Raw genomic sequence first — 16,988 nt, 5'->3', positions numbered from 1 at the left:
TCGCTCAGGCATTCCATAGATGCTATGAAGAGCTAGGTGTGGCGGAACTCCTCAGGCTTCCTCGCGCCCTCTACACCTGTCATGCCAGCTCGAGATATAAATGTGCAGCTTGCCTAGAACACTACCGCCATCCTGGATCTCGACTTGCCACTCTTCATCAGATCCATCATCTCATGGATCTGGTCGAGCTTGAAGAAATCAACCTTGGGCTTGATCTCATGCTTGGAAATGAACTCCAAAGCTCGCGGCATCTGCTGTGGCGGGCCGGTGCTTTCACTGCGGATCTGGTAGAGCTTCCTCATCAGGTCCAAGGCAGAGAACTGGAGTGGTTTGTCGGGCAAGCCAATGACCATGAGGACTCCGCCGATGCGCAGAATCTTGGTCGCACTGTCATAGGCAGCCTGGGCGGCGCTGAAGACAACTGCGGCGTCGGCGCCTCCTCGCGTCGCATCCCGGACTTGTTTCTCGAAGTCTTCACTCCTGCTGTTGACGGTCACATCTGCGCCGTTCTCCTTTGCGGCGGCCAGAACCTCGTCGTTGATGTCGATGCCCACCACTTCAAGGCCCATGGCTTTGGCGCAGCGGATGCCCATCTGGCCCAGCCCGCCACATCCAATGATGGCCATCGACTGTCCTGGCTTCAGCGTGCACGAGTCGACCCCGTGGAATGCTGCATCAACGTGAGTATATTGGTATATTCGGGGAGATTGGGAGTTGGTTACCTGTAATGCCGGCACAGAAGTACGGCGCCGATGTCTCCATGCTGAGATTCTCGGGCAGGATGATGGCGTTGCGATAGTCGACCGCCGCGTACTCGGCGAAGAAGCCGTCACACTGGAAACCCTGGATTTTGGCGGTGCCCAGTTTACAGTTGAGATTGTGCACTAAGCATCCATCGCATTCAACTGTGGCGATGTGAGCCAGGATGGCCACTGGCGTACGCAGAAGAAGGACATGGAGAAAGACGACATCACTCACAGCATACGTCCTTGATGTACAGAAATCCGAGTCGGTCGCCGCGCTTGAAGCCGTTGACTTTGGCGCCCAACTCCTCTGCGTACCCAACCCCCTCGTGGCCCATGACCACGGGCTCGGTGGCAGGGATGGAGCCATTGAATAGCATCAGGTCCGAATGACACAGACTGGCAGACGCAACTTTGACCAAGATTTCATGATCCGTGATGGTCGGAATGGGGATCTCGTCGATCGTGCATTTGTTCGTTTCCTTCACCACATCAGTACAACCTTCCACGCCTGGCTTGATCTGGACGGACCGGGTGATAGCGAGCTGCCCTCATTGTAGATTTCGACATGTTGTCTCTAGGTTGGAAGGGTTGGTTCCGGGAACTGTGCTTGTCAAAGTTCGGCGATGTTTGCCAAATGCTGCTGTGTAGATTTGGCCCAAGTACCGGAAATCGAATCGACGGCCCTACATTTTATCTCCTACCGTCGGCGATTATGTCCACTCATGCTGAGAGCATGCAACCGCGTGCGCAGCGCGCTTTCGCCAATCGCTTGGCTGGAGGTCGGATGAATTGCACGAGCAAACCCCAACACCATAAACGAGGCCGGGGATGGGGGTTCGCTGGCCGGGGACTGATCTCCGGAATATGCGGGGGTCGGGAGGCCGAGGGGCATCTGATGCGACTCTCTCGCCCATAGCGGAGCACGAGGGACTCTTGTGGCTACGACTGTGAGTCGCTCGGGCTCCGCCCCGGCTGCTACACTGCATTATTACGTAGGTACTTTTGAAAACTCTTGTACTCTGGAGGAAATCTTCTTCAATTCCAGAAACTACTCTATACTTGCCACTACTTCAGATCGCCGAATGCCTTCAGACTCTTGAAGCCACGGATGTTGACCTTCTTCGCATTTCCAAAGACGCGGTGAGTGTTGGGACTGGCATCTGCTTCACGGATCTCCGGTCCGTCCAGCGCATCGAGGCTCTCCCACTCGTGTACAGCCATGAATTTCGGTGCATCGGAGGTCTGCTCGTTGTGACCCTTGATCAGTTGGTACCGTTGAGATCGTCGGTACCCAGGAACTCTGTTAAGCATGTCTAGGTGCTCCTCAGAGTAGAATTTATTGTAGTCAACCGCGTCAGCCGGTTCGTTCTGCACATTCAGAAGAAATGGCGGACGTGCTTGGTGGGTTTCATGGTCAGCACCTCTCGCGAGCAGGATGCGTCGTAGAGGCTTGGATACTCACTGTGGCCAATGCCGCGCGGGTCAAAATCCTGGATGAGCTTGTACACTCGAAGATCCGAGACAGTGCCGTGAGCCTTGTCATTTGTCAGATCGCTGAGACGGAATATCTCCTCCAGATTATCGAAGGAGTCGAGCTGGCACAGGGCGAGGCATGTCTTATCAGCGGGTGGTTCCAAGTCCGTGTGCGTCAATTGGACGCTGTGTAGCTTGCTCTTGTTGACGTCAAGTGGTGTCTTGGTCGCGAGGTTGAAGTCGTTGTACACGTGGTAGAATGTAGCACGCGTAGCATTGAGCTTCGACAACAAGTTGGGCAGTCCCTCCGACATGTACCATTTGGTCCAGGAGTCCACATCATCGTTTGTCGGCTTGGACAGAATGCGGAGCAAGTAGGGAGAAGCCGCCATGTTCGAAGGTGTCGCTGTTGACGTTCAATTCGAGTTGAGTCGAGATATGGATCGTTTGTTGGTGAGGGATGAAAGAGGCAGTCCTATATCAGCCCGAGTAGTGGTTTACTGGTTTACTTTTCGACGAGGATGGCGCACATGTGCCTGATGTAGTCCTTGTCTCGAACTGCAAGCGGCCCCGGAACCGGTATTCCGAGAGGGAGGTCAGGAATCGACGAGAGGAGCCCCGGGATGCTTGGAACCCACCTCTCGCCCGCCTCGCTGTTCGACTTGCATAACCTGAACTCTGCGGTCGTCGGCGATGATTCTCCATGAGCGGTTCTCCTGTCCGGCAACACACTGGTCCACTTATCTGATCTCCAAGGCCGATCGACGACTTACAACGAACTTGTTGTGGGGCTTGCCATGTGAGTCTTTTTTTGGGTTTCTACACCCAGCCGGAGCTTCACCTGGTCTATCTGGTTTGGCGATATTGCCTCGACTGACCTGGTCAGCGTGAGGGCGGAGGTTAGAGGTCTACGGAGCAATCTTGCGTCCCGTATGGCATTGAATTCGCCTCTGGGTTCGCGGTTCCTGACGGGAGATTGCAACACTTCTACTTTGGCCATTTCACATCAACAATATCCTTCCACTGATATCAATCGTGGGAGCACATGGCGAGCTATCTGAAAGCGTTGGACACGAGCTCAGCGTACCTGTTCCCATTCTGCATCAGGTCATCCTGTCTTCGGTAGAAGAGCATGGAGGCAGGACGGCAATCGTGTGTTAACGCCAGCGACCAGACCAGCTGCCTGCTGTCGCCAATTATGCGAGCCCCAGAAGCGCTTCGACCCGGCCTGATTGCCTTCATTGGACTCATGCACAACTGCAGTATGGCGCCGATTTACTGGCTCATGCCATCTTCTGCCAGGGGCTACAGCCTCATTCGACCATCGCCGTGATACTCAGTGGCAGAGCAGAGTACCATCTGACATCTCGGGCGGGCCGCCAAGCTGAACTGTCCGTTCTCGCCGATAAACCTGAGATCTCCCAAGAATGCCAAAGAGATACGCCACATGCTCACCCTAAGAGCCTGCCCATCAAGAGCTCTCTGCTGCTCCGACACATTGCCTGAAGGTAGAGCCGAAGAGCATTCTCTTGCGATACCTGCGGTCGACAATAAGTTGAAACATATTGAGAGAAGGCCGAGCTCTCTCAAGCTCGATTTGCCGGCAGATTTGCATGTGTTCCTCCCGGGCGCCAATATGTTCGGGGTCGCTGGGATGGGTACGGAGTTTCTCCAACACCCTGAGGCCTGCACATCCATGTCAGCTGTGCGTCCTCTGCACCAGCACCTATTCGAGTCACCCACTTTTTATCATCCTGGTCATTGTTGACGAGCCATCGAGGTGACTCAGGAATGATGGGACTTCCACAAAACAGCAGAAAGAGAAGCAGTCTCCATTGAATAGTGGCGTCGTCTTCATAGTAGGTACCAAAGCCGCACCAGCCAGCACAAGGCTTGCAGTTGGGTTAGTCGCCGTCCACCGAGAAAAAGCTATCTGGAACTTACATGTGAGACAAAAATGCTGAACCCGTGAGACCACACCATGTGCCCTCGCTGGACAGGCGGAGAGATCTCAGAGATGTACGCTGGGACGGCCGCGTTGACAAACCCGACTCCAAGACCGTTGTAGAATCGACCGACCAGAAACATAGCGATGTGGACCGAACCGACTTGTAATGCTGCTGAGACAATACAGACCACGCGAATCACTTGAACGGCGCGCTTCCTGCCTAGTTTATCCGGAGGCCAGAAGACAGTTCAGCACCCGATGGCACCAGCGCCGGCATAGAGACCGTTGCTTGCCCCGATGATGCTACCGCCATGGGAACTGGTGACTTCGAAGTTGAAGTATCCGGCGAAGGAAAAAAGGCCGGTGACAGAACCAATGAAGGCCAGGTTGAAGTCATAAGTGAATGAACCCAGGGCAACAAAAAATGCGATTGTAAAGTTGTACGTTTTGGCTTTCGCCCGAACGTGGGCCATATTGCAATGACGGGTTGCAGGGAGAGACCACAGTAAGTAGGCTGTCTTGCTGGCCAGCTGTCGCCCGTGCCTTTGCGACCTCATGGACCATCAGCAAGTCATACGTCGCCCCGAGGAGCACAGTGGATGACATGCCTGTGAAATCCAAGAGGGTGAACGCGGAGACCATACTCCGCTACCCCAGATATCGAACCCCCACCGACGCCGAGACACTAACCATTACTATCTTGGTCCACGGAGCACGGTCTTCATCTGCCTCGTCCAGCCGCAAGTGGCGTCGCGGTGGGACAAAGCGACGGCTTCAGCGGGTCCTGGGCAGCAGCGTCACCAAAAGCTCGAGTCCATGCGGGAACTGCTTGTCCCGGCAAGCCCGGGTCTCGCTGGCACACAGCCGGTGATCATCCCGCATTTCGGGCGAAGTCGGCCGCGACCCATCCACATATGTTGGGTCATCTTGATAGGAACAATTTATGCGCTGTACGCTTAGGCTTCTGAGTTCCCCAGCCCTTCGAAACGGCACCATAACTCCACGACTCAGCCTGGACCTCGCTCAGCAAACTGCAATTCGACTCTTTGCAAATATGGTACAGCTCCAACCCAGTGGGCCAGAATGGCAAGGGTCACCTCCAAAGCACGGTCACCTCTCAGAGATTGACCCTGAGTTCGCCCAGCTCAAGGACGAGGCCGACAAAAACTTCGCAATACTGTGGTCACTGCCGTTGGACCAGTTCAAGGCCGCTTGGTTGAGCGCCCCAGTCCCGTTTCCTGAGAATGCTCCTCAGCCTGGCCAGGACTACCAAGTTCTGGAGCAGCTCGTTCCAGTCCGCGATGGCACGAACGTAGGCCTCAAAGTCTACAGGCCATCGAAATGTCAGAGCAAGACTACTCTGGTTCTGAAAGCGCATGGAGGAGGTCAGTAGCATTGTGACACTTCTCACACCGCTATTGATAGCCAAACTGAATGATTGTCAGGATGGGTGGTTGGGAGCCACGAGACCGAGGAGGTCGAGAACCGTTTCCTGGCCGCCAAAGGCAACGCTGTCGTTGTCAGTGTTGATTACCGCATGGCACCCGAGTACAAGTATCCCTACGCCATCGATGACTGCTTCGATATCCTCCAATGGGTAAGAAACATGGTCCGCCTCTTCAGTCCCCGGAATTGAGTGCTGAGTTCGACAGTGCAAATCAAATGCAGAAGCTTTGAGCATTGATCCCCAACGTATTATAGTGGCTGGTGGCAGCGCAGGTGGTAATATTGCAAGTCTTGCACACCGTTCGTGCCCGGTCAGTATTTCTAACTCCTCCCCCACCTCAGGCGGCAGTACTGGCCCAGAAAGCGAGGGACGAGAAGGTCTCAGGAATCGTCGGTCAGATTCTGAACATCCCCGTGACATGCCATCCGAAACTGTTCCCCTCCGATCGGTACCCTGTCGGAAGCTACCAGCAGAACAAGGATGCCAGTGTCATCGACGCCCCAAAGATGCTCTGGTTTTGGGATCAATACCTGCCCAATGCCGAACCTGAGGTCTACGCGAGTCCTCTACTTGCAAAGGACTTCAGTGGACTGCCACCAGCTTGTGAGTCACAAACTCAGCTCCGTTCTACTGAGCATCGTACTGACCAGATAACTTACACAGTAATCCAAGTCGCTGGCATGGACCCTCTGCGTGACGAGGGTTTGGCATACGCCGAAGCGCTGAAGGCAGCTGGAGTTCCAGTAACTCTGCACACCTTCAAAGGCTTGCCTCACGGGTTCTACTTCTTCCCCCAGTTGAAGCAGTCTCTGGAGTACTGGATGAACTGTGTTGACTTTGTTCAAAAGTTAAGTGGAAAGCCGGCGGCTGCATCGTGATGGCCTGGACAATACGCGAGCTACATAGCAACACTGGGAGATTGAGCTCGGCAAACAATCTTATCTACGTCCGCCAACCACGAAATTTGGTACTGTTGCTGGTCGACAGCCCTGGCTTTTGCCAAACCGTTGCGAGTCTTGCCAACCAGTTTTCCGCCTCCCGCGACACCTGAAATATGATGGTCTTGAAACCAAGTCTTCGTCTTCGTGGACGTTTCGATATCTTATCTCTTCTTTAGACCTGTGATTTTACTACGCCGACAATGCCCAAGCCCGTGTGACGAGTGTGGCTTAGCTTCTGCCCAGATAGCCGATACCTGGGCGTCCGCGTACTCGGGGTTCAATGTCCGGACTGCTCGTCTCACCCTCCCTTTTCTCCTAGACTAGACGTTGGGTCTACCGAGCTTCCTCCTATCTTGATTTGTTCAAAGCTCAGGAGAACGTTTTGGAGATGAGGGTGTGGAGGCCTCGTTTGCGGGTGAGATGTCTGGATGATTTGTAGGAGAGAGTCTAGATGCATGTATCGACAAATATACGGGCTGCTTTCACATACGTACGTCGAGCTTCTGCCACCAAGATTGAATTCCTTGATCTCGTGTTCCCCGTATCTATCACATGACTCGATGTGGCGTCTTCAGGAGGCAAGAAGATATGTCTGAGACTAGCTTCGTGGTCATCCACTCACACGAACGCAGGAAGATTACTACCACCGGCACAGCAAGTGGTATAGGCCTTACTACCGCTAAGCTGCTGGCCAAACGTGGTGCCATCTTGAGCGTTCGCGAGGCTCACGAGGCAAGAGTCAATGAAGCATTTCAACAGCTCTCTGGGTCTGGACATTTTGCGACCAAGGTCGACGCCAGTAAGGCCTCGGAGGTGAACTCGTGGATCGAAAACACTGTCAAGAAGCTCGGAGGGCTTGACGGAGCTGCCAATGTCGCAAGCATCGAACGCGAAGGCGGACGCCACTTTGCAGACGGTCGAGATGAGGACTGGGAGCTGGTCATGGGTGTGAACTGTTCTGGGGTCTTCTACTCGCTGCGCGCCCGGATTCGCCAGATGTTGAGGAAGGGCGGATCCGTTGTGAGTTCAAGTTGGTAAGGTCTTACGACGCCGGCGGGAACCCATTGCTAACGCGTGCCACCGAGGTTAATGTCGCCAGCATCGCCGGCCTCATCGGTGTAGTCGAGACGACTTGCTACAATGCGAACAAGTTTGCCGTCATGGGTCTGACGCGAACTGCGGCACGCGCGTATGGAAGTCATAACATCAAGATTAACTCTGTTGCGCCAGGTTGGTGGTCCCCCCCACTTCGAATCTGTCGTTAAAGTTATCTAACAGCAGCTCCAGGTGTGATTGCGACACCACTAGTACATGCCATGGAGACAGTACACAGGAAAGGTACTGTGAGAACGAGCTAGCAAGAACTGGATTCTCAGGCCGATCCCAAGAAGGTGGCGAACGTGATCACCTTCCTTTTGAGCGATGAGGCTTCTTTTGTGACCGGCTCCACGTACAAGGTTGATGGAGGGTCGACGGCCGAGGCCTCATAGCCGTGCTTGTTACCTGGGCCAATGGCAAGGACTGCCCAGCTGCAGCCGGAATCCGAATTCAGACACCTAAGGGACGATGCAATCAATGAATCACTAAGCAGCTTGGTTCCGGAGAGGAAGTAGAATCCGGGGAGATAAATCCCGTGGCTCCATGATTGAGCCAGCACCCGGAGAACATTCCCCGTGAACTCCACAGCCGCCACCTGCGTCTAATGGCCCGTGTGGAGAAAAGTACTTTCTGGAGCGCGTGGGGGATGGAGAACGAATGCCGGCCTGCGCCGGAGGTAGAGAGGGGGAGGGGCAACATCCGGTTCTTGAGCACGGCCAAGTCGATGGTCCGTTCCCGGCATTTGACACGCGACCCAGTGCAGTGGTTCCAAGTCCTCAGCACTTGCCACCCTTGCCGTTACTTCTCATGCCGCCGCCATCCAAAATGAGACCAGGTTGGACGACCGCTACATTCAGTCGTCCCTCGGATGCACGGCGCTGGCCCGGATTCTTCCTATCTTGGCCCCAACGATGTTCACCCAGGGAGTGAGTAGCTCTGGGAATCAACAGCATGGCCACCTCTGTCATTAGTATGACTGTAGCACAATCGTTCTCATCAGTGACAGCCTCGACGAGACGTCAATTTCCGTTGGATCCAAAGAGCAGGCTCTCGGGGCATGTTCAATTTGTGTATCAGTAATATGATAGTTCAACTTCTGGTATGGACGCTAACAAGTCCAAGAGTCTGTCTCTCTTCGATCATTGGAAAACATCAGAATGTCGCAAAAAGCCCTACTTTACCAGTTCGAATCCCTTGTAGCCTGCATCCACTGCCTCCTGGCACTTCTGCTTGTACAAAGGCATACCAGCCATATAGTTCAGAGCCTCCCGTGGCTTGCCTGGGATGTTGTCTCCAAAATACCAACTGTGCGCCTCCTTGAACAATCCTTGCTCTGCTCCTTCGTTGACGTGGGCTCTCCACTCTTGCTCGGCTTCCTCGGTCGCGTTGATGCTCTTGTAGTTGTTCTTCGTGATATGAGTGATGCAGTCGACGATCCACTTGCCTTGAGCCTCTGCTGAAACAGGCCCAGTGACAAAAGCGGTCGGAGCCTGTGGGCCGTACATGAAGAACATGTTGGGGAAGCCGTGGATTGTCATACCTAGATTCGTGTAGACGCCCTTGGCGAATTTATCCTTGACAGTCTGATTGCCGATACCACGGATGTCGATCTGGGTGAGACCACCGGTGACGAAGTCGAAGCCGGTTGCCAGGACCAAAACATCGAACTCGTGGACTGTGCCATCTTCGGTCTCAATGCCGGTGGGAACGAATTGCTTGATGGGACTTTCGCGGGTGTAGATAATGTCAACGTTGTCCTGGTCCAAGGTCTCGAAGAAGTTCTGTTCGAGACTAATTCTCTTCGTCCCAAAAGGATCGATCTGCTTCTCAGGCGCCAGGATTCTGGCCTTCTCAGGGTTCTTGATGCGCTTCAGCACCTGCTCCCGCCAATACTGATATGATTCCTCGTTGGCTTCCCTATTTGCCAGGACATCGTTGAAGGTACCAAGCCAAAAGTGAAGACCTCCCGTGTTGAAGAGCTCTTCGTAGATCTCGCGGCGCTTTTCCTTGGGAAGATCCATGATCTTGCCAGGACGGAAATCGTAAGTAAAGCCGGCAAAAGTAGTGGCTTGCTTCTTCTTCCACTCCGGTAATTGCTCCTTGAAGTAGGAGTTCCTGGGTCCGTCGATAGGGGTGTTCTTCATCGGGATTGCCGTGTTAGGCGTTCTCATGACCACGGTGAGGTGTGAGGCCACGCGACCAATCTCTTGGATTGCCTGCACGCCGGTCGCTCCGGTTCCGATGACGGCGACGCGTTGGCCGGCGAGGTTCACCTCCCCGACCGGCCAGTGGCCAGAATGATAGACTCGGCCCTTGAATGTGTCGAGCCCAGGGAAAGGTGGAGTATATGATTTGGCCGCGAAACCAGTGCACGGGCAGAAGAATTTGCAGATGTAGTTGTCATATTGATCGCCGTTGACCTCGATCTTCCACAAATTTTCGCTCTCGTTCCAGTGAGCGGCAGTGACACGGGTGTTCCAGACAATGTGGGGTTTGAGGTCCCAAACGGCGACAACATGTTCGAAATATGTGACCAGTTCGTCCCGGTCTGGGAAGCGCTGCTTCCAGTGCCAGGTCGACCATGTCGCTGGATCGGAGTAAGAGTATTGTGGGACCTCGGTATCGACACGGGCTCCGGGGTAGCGGTTCAAATGCCTGGCAGAAACGTCAGCCATTTCGTCTTGACCTAAGGCTTAGCGGTATGCTTTACCAGATTCCTCCCGGCCCGGACCCAGCCTCGATGAGCTTCACTGTGAAACCAGCTTTCCGCAGTTCGTGCAACAGGTAGAGGCCGCTAAAGCCGGCACCGACGATGATCGCATCGTAGTTTTTTTCGCCAACGGACCCCATGGTTGCACCTGAGAGTGCTGGGAGACTCTCTTTAGAAATCTTCTGAGGAGCGAGAAAAGTGATGGTCCGTTTCTTTCCATCGAGCAGCGGAACATGTCAATATTTTATGCTTTCTGACCTGCGCTAGACTTTTTCATTGCTGAAATCCGGACATTGGTCGCCGGTCGCATCCACGTTTGAATGAGCTATCTTCATGCGGGGTTCAAGACTCACGACCGCCGAAAGCGGTGGTGACAGTTGTGACAGCCGAAAGAAGACGGGTTTATAACCCCGAGCCGAGGGCGAGCTGGAGCCTCATACCACGATTTTTGTCCGTCCTAGATTGTTCTACGCGGCTGTCGACGAAGATCATGGCCTATCAGCTGACTCCTATGGACGTGGAGGCTCCAAAATTACAACGTCCCATGGCCAGAGTCTGGAACAGGTGGCAATCTGGAAGTAGAGGAGTGTCTTCCAACCCGCTTAGTCACATGGTGGATCTATGGGCAAGCGGGGATGTACCAAGCTTGCAGCAGCCTTGTATATGAGAGAAATACCTTCTTGAAAAAGGTAACGAGCTCACAAGACGAAAACGAGATTTGACGGGTACATGGTCGTGAACATCCACTACCAGGATTGATGGGTTCGCACCCCTACACCACCTGTGTTGGCGCTCTTGGTCACCAAGTGGCCTTCTTGCTGATACAACTCAACCAGCTACCTCTTCCAACCCCCGCGATGGAAAATGTGGCACCTTGGGCGCGAAGTCAGAGCCAATCGAAGCATATTTTTGCCGCCTGCCGTTGGCCGCGGGGCCCACGTTTGGCTGATGCGCCATGATTGGCTCACTGGATAGTCCAAGCATCAACACCGATTGAGATCTCAGTTTCTGATGCACTTGCGATGGCCATAAGGACGCAGTAAGCTCCTGTATCATCTTCCAGCCTCCCAGCCACCTCCTAATGCGAGTGACCAGCCAGTCTGGGGTGTTCAACACTGCTGAATATGTGCGTTGTGCATGTTTTAAAGGCCGGGGTCTGTGTAGTATTGTGGCTAGCACGTCCACACACTGCGAGCGCTCTCTGGCGATGCTACTTGTCCATCAGTCTCTGGGCTGTGGAAAGGAGGAATGTGACCCCTCCCTGTCTCCACGGTCGAAGACATTCCACTCCTCACCCTGACGTCCAGTGCTTCTGCAAATAATGGCAGAAGCATGTTGGGGGTCTCGTGATTTTTGTGTCGGCGAAGCATGTCCGGACTTTGTCCTCCGCCGTAGATCCGCGAATGGTGATCACTGAGCATCCCAATGTCAGATCCATCTTCCTTCAGATCCAGGTTGCAGGGTACCATCATGTGTGACATGATTCAACAGGGTCAGAGCCCTCCTGGCAACATGGCACAATCAGGAATTTCTAGCTCTATCCCAGAAGTTATTCAGAAATTCCTGGTCAAAGACAAGGTCGTGGTCGTTACCGGTGGCGCCAGAGGGCTCGGGTTCAGCTTTGCTCTGGGACTTGCCCAGGCCGGAGCGAATATTGCAGCGATTGATCTCGACGTCGCCCCAGGGCCACATTTCGAGCGGCTATCGCAATGTGGAGGCAAACATCGATACTATCGGGCCGACGTTACCAACTATGAAGTCCTGAAAGCAACCATTGACAGCATTGCCCGCGACTTCGGTTCGATTGATGGATGGTAAGCATACCGCGACCCCTGTTCGACTGACCTCCAGGCTTAGGTGTGCTGGCTGACGGGAAGAATAGCATCCCAGCCGCGGGGATCATTCGGGACAGGCCTTTTCTCCAACATACACCAGAGGACCTTATAGATACGATGAATGTTAATGTACGTTCCGGATGCTCCGCATTCTAGTCTCACCGATTCTCGCTGGCTAAGATCCCATCAGGTAATCGGTGTTTTCCTTACTGTGCAGCTCTGCGCCGCCAAGATGAGCGCGCAAGGAACGGGCGGCAGCGTCGTGTGCATTTCTTCGACAGCAGGGCACAGATCGCTATTTCCTCAGACGATTTCTGCGTACACGGCTTCCAAATACGCTGTGCGCGGCCTAGTCAAGCAAATCGCCTCAGAGCTCGCTCAGCACAAGATTCGCGTGAATTCAATCAGCCCAGGGTAAGTGCCGTCCCACGCCCCCGTATCGTCGCATGGCTGTCCGGATTCTCACGTGGACAGGGTTATCAAAACCGATATGCTAGAATCGGTCATGCAGGCCAATCCCACGAGAAGAAAGCTATTCGAGAGTAGCAACGCAATGCAACGTTTAGGCAACTCTGAAGAACTGGTTGGGATGGTGCTGTGCCTGATGAGTGATGCGAGTACCTTCACCACTGGTCAGGACTTCCTGGTGGATGGTGGACAGATCTGATGGAGTCAGTCTTCGATGATTCGTACTCATTAGTAGACTCGGTCAACAGGCTCGGTGGCATGAGGAGTGGAATTTTAGACCGGTGAAAAGCTGCTGGGTTTTTGCTCTCAAAACCTGACTCGAGCAGTCGTAGGCTCTTGCACATCCCAAAGTAGAACTAGGAGGAGGAAGCTCTCGACTGATTATGGATATGAGCACTCTCCATGGTACCTTTGATGGACGGAGAGGACACCTTGATCGGTTGCACACTACCACTGAACACTGCAAGAAAGAGGCAGATTAAGAAAGAGCTAGGTCGTCAGGAGGCTGGAACGATTTACTGTTGCCGTGCGCCAGTCCAGAGTGAGCAAGGTACATGACACGAACCTGCTTTATTGACCAAAATTGAATAGCGAATCCCTCTCGAGAGAGCGAGAGATGAGCCCCCAGACCTTGTGGGCAGTTCAGCATCCGGCACCGCCTTTCTGTTAAGAACAATAACCACATATCGGCGACAACAAAATCGTTCACCGGCAATTACTGTGTGCATGTCAGCTATTGCTTGTTGCCTGTCAAGGAGACTTGGTTCCCTTGGTTGAAACACGGGGAGTGGGCAATTTGGAGGCTGAAGTCCGGCAGCGCGCCCCGGCTTTCCTTCTCCGCTAACCTTGGTTCCGCCTCACCCCAACCTTCCCGGCCTTCATCCTCCAGAAGTCGCGTGTTTGTGTGGAAGCTTGGGGTAGAAAGATATAAAGTTGACCGTAGAAAGTCGATGCTTCTCATCGAGAACGCGAATTAGGGGGTTTGACCACACGCTAGGTTATTCAATGGCTGCAACGAAGAACCATGCTATCGTGTTCGGAGCATCCGGGGTCTCGGGATGGGCAGTCGTCGATCAGCTGCTGCGTGATTATCCCAAAGCAGGAACCTGGGATAAAGTGACTGCTTTGACGAACCGGCCGCTCAGTCTCGACGTCTCTCTGTGGCCGAAGACTGACAACTTGCGAATCGTGCCGGGACTCAATCTGCTCGAACCTAGTCAGGAGGTTTTCAATGAAACTGTGAAGAAGCAGATCCCTGATATCGACACAGTCACACACGTCTTTTACTACGGTAAGCTTAGTAGCGCTTTCCAGAATATCTATGAACCAACAACTAAAGTTCTCGTGAACAGCCTACAAAGCCAATACAAACTTTCAACAGGAAAAGAAGGACGCTGTTGACATGGTGGTTCGAGCAGTCACGGCAGTAGACATGCTCTCGCCGGTTCTGCAATTCGTGGCGTTCCAAACTGGTGCAAAGGTAGGCTTCTCTACCGCGAGTCGGAAACCAAGTCTGACATTTGACAGATGTATGGCTTCTTGCTACAAGAAGATCATTACTTCCCAGTACCTCTGAAGGAGTCATTGCCTCGACTGAAGCCACCGTTCAGTGATCAGCTCTTTTACCATGGCCAACTCGATTGGCTAGAATCCTATTCCAAAGGCAAGTCATGGACTTGGTGCGAAACGAGGCCCGATATCGTGATCGGATTTGCTCCGAATCACTCGGCGTACTCCCTCGCCGCATCTTTGGCCATCTATTTCTCCTTGTGGAGAGATATCAATGGCCCGGGCAGCATGGTACCCTTCCCTGGAAACATGAAAAGCTGGATCGCAAAGCACAACGATGCCGGCAGCGAGATGATCGGCAAGCAGATGATCTTCCTCTCGCTACATCCCGAAGTCAGCGGGAACGGAGAAGCATTCAATGTGGCATCCAACTTCAAGTACGACACCTGGGAAGGAAAATGGCCCCAGCTGTGCGAGTATTTCGGTCTCAAATCCGCGCCTCCCAGTGACGAGTCGAAAGAAGTTCGTGAATATATCAACGACAACATTGGACGCTGGAAGGACATCGAGCAGAAATACCAACTCCGCAACGACATTGCTCAGTCAGGAGTCACCATGCCGGGGTTCGAGATCCTGCATCTGAGGCTTGCTGACTTTGATCGACAGTACGACATGAACAAAATCTACAAAGCAGGATTTTCCGAGAACTACTCGGTCATGGACACCTGGGGCCCGACCTGGGATAAAATGAGGAAGGCGAAGATGATCCCATAGGCTCATATCATTAGGAAGAGGAAGTGAACCGCGTAGGTTCGCTCGTGTGAATGTACACCATTGATCTTCAACAAGCTCCCCGAGAACAATGCCTCCCCTATGCCCGACCTCTCAGTGAAATGCGAGAGCACCATCGTGCTCTCCATTGGGGATCCTCCACTTAGACCGAAGCTTTCATGCTCTACGATCACACACACAACCTGAACATTGGTGGCCTTCGTAGTACGCGAGGGATCAGACACGGAATCTTTTCGACATGCCGAAAACCCTACGATATACAGACCAGGGAGAGTACATGCAAGTGTTGATCAAAAGCTTGAATGATCAAGTAGGCTGAACGTCCAAGGGGAACTGTCCTCCGGCATAGAAATGCAACAATGAACTTGGCGACCTTCGTTGTGGGAAGACAATTCAATAGGCGACCCGGACGTTTATAGGTCAAGCTCCGAGGGGACATTGTTGAGTCGAGTCGGAATCTAGCCAAAACCCGGAGGTCCCGGTCAACGATTGCCGAACCCGCGACTGAGGAGGTTTACTGGGCTGCTTCCCAGTTCGCCACCATTTGCTCGGCTAGCATCATAAGAGAGAGTCCGACAGCACCTGCAGCGTTAGAACTTCTGTAAGTTCGATTCTTGAGTCTTGAGTCTTGAGTCCTGAGTCCTGAGTGTACCAAATATGGGCCCTTCTCGGCTTCAGAAAGCCGCACAGTTTCACCCCGACGACCTATCGATCCGACTGAAGGAAATTGTCATACCACAACCAGAAGAAGATGAAATTCTCGTTCAGACGATTGCTGCTGGTCTTTGTCACTCCGATTTGGTACAAAAAGAATTTGTTTCTCAGGCTGCCTCACAATTTTATTGACCCGCCTTCAGATGCTTGTGGATGGTTCCGCGCCTGTTCTTCCAAACCATGTCGTGACCATTGGTCATGAAGCTGTGGGAAGAGTCATCGATTTTGGAAGGGAGGTAACCGGCTTTGCCAAAGGAGATGAAATTGGTTTTCTGAATGCACACCGTGCGTGCTGGAAGTGCCCATCATGTGCCATTCACTATCTATGGTGCGAGTCAGGCAGAATGCAAATGCAAGGGTACTCATTGAATGGATTTCTTCAAGAGTATTCCGTGGTTGACTACCGGGCGGCGTGCAAACTGCCAGAAGGCATGGAAGCATCGAAGGCTGCCCCACTTTGCTGTGCAGGTATTACAGCATACCACGGGGTACAGAAAGCTCAATTACAGTCCGGGCAGTGGCTGGTGGTAATCGGTTGTGGAGGCCTCGGTCAGATAGGTACGTTTCTAGCTCGAAGGCGCACGATTTGATGTTGCTGATCTTCTTCCCAAGGAGTTCGATACGCCAAAGCGATGGGTTACAAGGTGATCGCAATCGACATCGACGACGCGGTGCTCTCGAAAGCCAAGGAGGCAGGTGTCGAAAACACAGTCAATAGCCGCACTGAATCCGACGTTGCGAAAAAGATCAAGGAAATCACCGGCAAGGGTGCAGATGCCGTTGTGGTCTTCACTGCAGTCAAGGCGGGCTATGACATTGCTCCCAAGACATTGAAGACTGGTGGTAGACTGATTGTGGTGGGATGCCCGCCAACCGAGATTTCATTCAACGCCCTCGACATCTCTCTCGGGAAGTATACTGTGCATGGCGCCAGCAATCATGCTACACCGGCTATGCTGAGAGAGTGTGTAGAGTTTACACATCAACATGGGATTGAGAGTCCTTCACAGTTCTTCAAGATCGAGGACATCGGAGAGATGATTAGTATCATGCAATCCGGAAAGATGGGTGGCAAGAGACTCGTAGTGAAATTCTAGCAACTACTCGGACGGAAAAATGAATTTTCGATACATGAATTACGTCCTTACTGGCAGGGCTCTCACTGGCCTGGATTACCATCGACTGTGAAGTCCAGTTGCTTCAGCCTGACCATGTTGAGCTTCTGCCAAAAGATCGTTATGGCCGTTTAGGGAAGTGTCAATTGGAAATTATGAATCCGGATCTGCTGCTTTGACAAAATCAACTAC

The 16,988-nt window shown here is 53.1% G+C and overlaps 9 protein-coding genes across 9 annotated transcripts; 5 read left to right on the top strand and 4 right to left on the bottom strand.

Moving 5' to 3' along the window:
- Nucleotides 1-113: 113 nt before the first annotated feature.
- On the bottom strand, nucleotides 114-1,313 carry A1O7_09021 (uncharacterized protein; the record flags this gene model as incomplete). Its single annotated transcript, XM_007763010.1, has 4 exons — nucleotides 114-670; nucleotides 723-905; nucleotides 979-1,225; nucleotides 1,275-1,313. 4 exons carry the CDS (start codon nucleotides 1,311-1,313, stop codon nucleotides 114-116), a joined length of 1,026 nt encoding a protein of 341 aa, XP_007761200.1.
- A 498-nt stretch (nucleotides 1,314-1,811) lies between these two features.
- On the bottom strand, nucleotides 1,812-2,611 carry A1O7_09020 (uncharacterized protein; the record flags this gene model as incomplete). Its single annotated transcript, XM_007763009.1, has 2 exons — nucleotides 1,812-2,143; nucleotides 2,209-2,611. The coding sequence occupies 2 exons, from the start codon at nucleotides 2,609-2,611 to the stop codon at nucleotides 1,812-1,814; spliced, it is 735 nt and encodes a 244-aa protein (XP_007761199.1).
- Nucleotides 2,612-3,690: 1,079 nt separating this feature from the next.
- Nucleotides 3,691-4,640, bottom strand: A1O7_09019 (uncharacterized protein; the record flags this gene model as incomplete). The annotated part of the gene is made up of 4 exons (XM_007763008.1): nucleotides 3,691-3,898; nucleotides 3,963-4,111; nucleotides 4,164-4,387; nucleotides 4,433-4,640. The coding sequence occupies 4 exons, from the start codon at nucleotides 4,638-4,640 to the stop codon at nucleotides 3,691-3,693; spliced, it is 789 nt and encodes a 262-aa protein (XP_007761198.1).
- Nucleotides 4,641-5,221: 581 nt separating this feature from the next.
- On the top strand, nucleotides 5,222-6,492 carry A1O7_09018 (uncharacterized protein; the record flags this gene model as incomplete). The annotated part of the gene is made up of 5 exons (XM_007763007.1): nucleotides 5,222-5,552; nucleotides 5,613-5,764; nucleotides 5,820-5,901; nucleotides 5,963-6,217; nucleotides 6,278-6,492. 5 exons carry the CDS (start codon nucleotides 5,222-5,224, stop codon nucleotides 6,490-6,492), a joined length of 1,035 nt encoding a protein of 344 aa, XP_007761197.1.
- Nucleotides 6,493-7,143: 651 nt separating this feature from the next.
- A1O7_09017 (uncharacterized protein) lies at nucleotides 7,144-8,045 on the top strand (the record flags this gene model as incomplete). The annotated part of the gene is made up of 4 exons (XM_007763006.1): nucleotides 7,144-7,575; nucleotides 7,641-7,815; nucleotides 7,843-7,880; nucleotides 7,914-8,045. The coding sequence occupies 4 exons, from the start codon at nucleotides 7,144-7,146 to the stop codon at nucleotides 8,043-8,045; spliced, it is 777 nt and encodes a 258-aa protein (XP_007761196.1).
- A 780-nt stretch (nucleotides 8,046-8,825) lies between these two features.
- Nucleotides 8,826-10,503, bottom strand: A1O7_09016 (uncharacterized protein; the record flags this gene model as incomplete). The annotated part of the gene is made up of 2 exons (XM_007763005.1): nucleotides 8,826-10,308; nucleotides 10,364-10,503. The coding sequence occupies 2 exons, from the start codon at nucleotides 10,501-10,503 to the stop codon at nucleotides 8,826-8,828; spliced, it is 1,623 nt and encodes a 540-aa protein (XP_007761195.1).
- A 1,372-nt stretch (nucleotides 10,504-11,875) lies between these two features.
- A1O7_09015 (uncharacterized protein) lies at nucleotides 11,876-12,865 on the top strand (the record flags this gene model as incomplete). The annotated part of the gene is made up of 4 exons (XM_007763004.1): nucleotides 11,876-12,177; nucleotides 12,246-12,327; nucleotides 12,389-12,612; nucleotides 12,673-12,865. 4 exons carry the CDS (start codon nucleotides 11,876-11,878, stop codon nucleotides 12,863-12,865), a joined length of 801 nt encoding a protein of 266 aa, XP_007761194.1.
- Nucleotides 12,866-13,671: 806 nt separating this feature from the next.
- On the top strand, nucleotides 13,672-14,949 carry A1O7_09014 (uncharacterized protein; the record flags this gene model as incomplete). Its single annotated transcript, XM_007763003.1, has 3 exons — nucleotides 13,672-13,957; nucleotides 14,019-14,146; nucleotides 14,194-14,949. The coding sequence occupies 3 exons, from the start codon at nucleotides 13,672-13,674 to the stop codon at nucleotides 14,947-14,949; spliced, it is 1,170 nt and encodes a 389-aa protein (XP_007761193.1).
- A 675-nt stretch (nucleotides 14,950-15,624) lies between these two features.
- Nucleotides 15,625-16,778, top strand: A1O7_09013 (uncharacterized protein; the record flags this gene model as incomplete). Its single annotated transcript, XM_007763002.1, has 3 exons — nucleotides 15,625-15,768; nucleotides 15,825-16,239; nucleotides 16,294-16,778. 3 exons carry the CDS (start codon nucleotides 15,625-15,627, stop codon nucleotides 16,776-16,778), a joined length of 1,044 nt encoding a protein of 347 aa, XP_007761192.1.
- Nucleotides 16,779-16,988: the final 210 nt, after the last annotated feature.

Source organism: Cladophialophora yegresii (genome assembly GCF_000585515.1).
Source record: "Cladophialophora yegresii CBS 114405 chromosome Unknown aczIN-supercont1.6, whole genome shotgun sequence".
NCBI lineage: Eukaryota > Fungi > Ascomycota > Eurotiomycetes > Chaetothyriales > Herpotrichiellaceae > Cladophialophora > Cladophialophora yegresii.
This window is presented reverse-complemented; position numbering and strand designations above follow the sequence as displayed.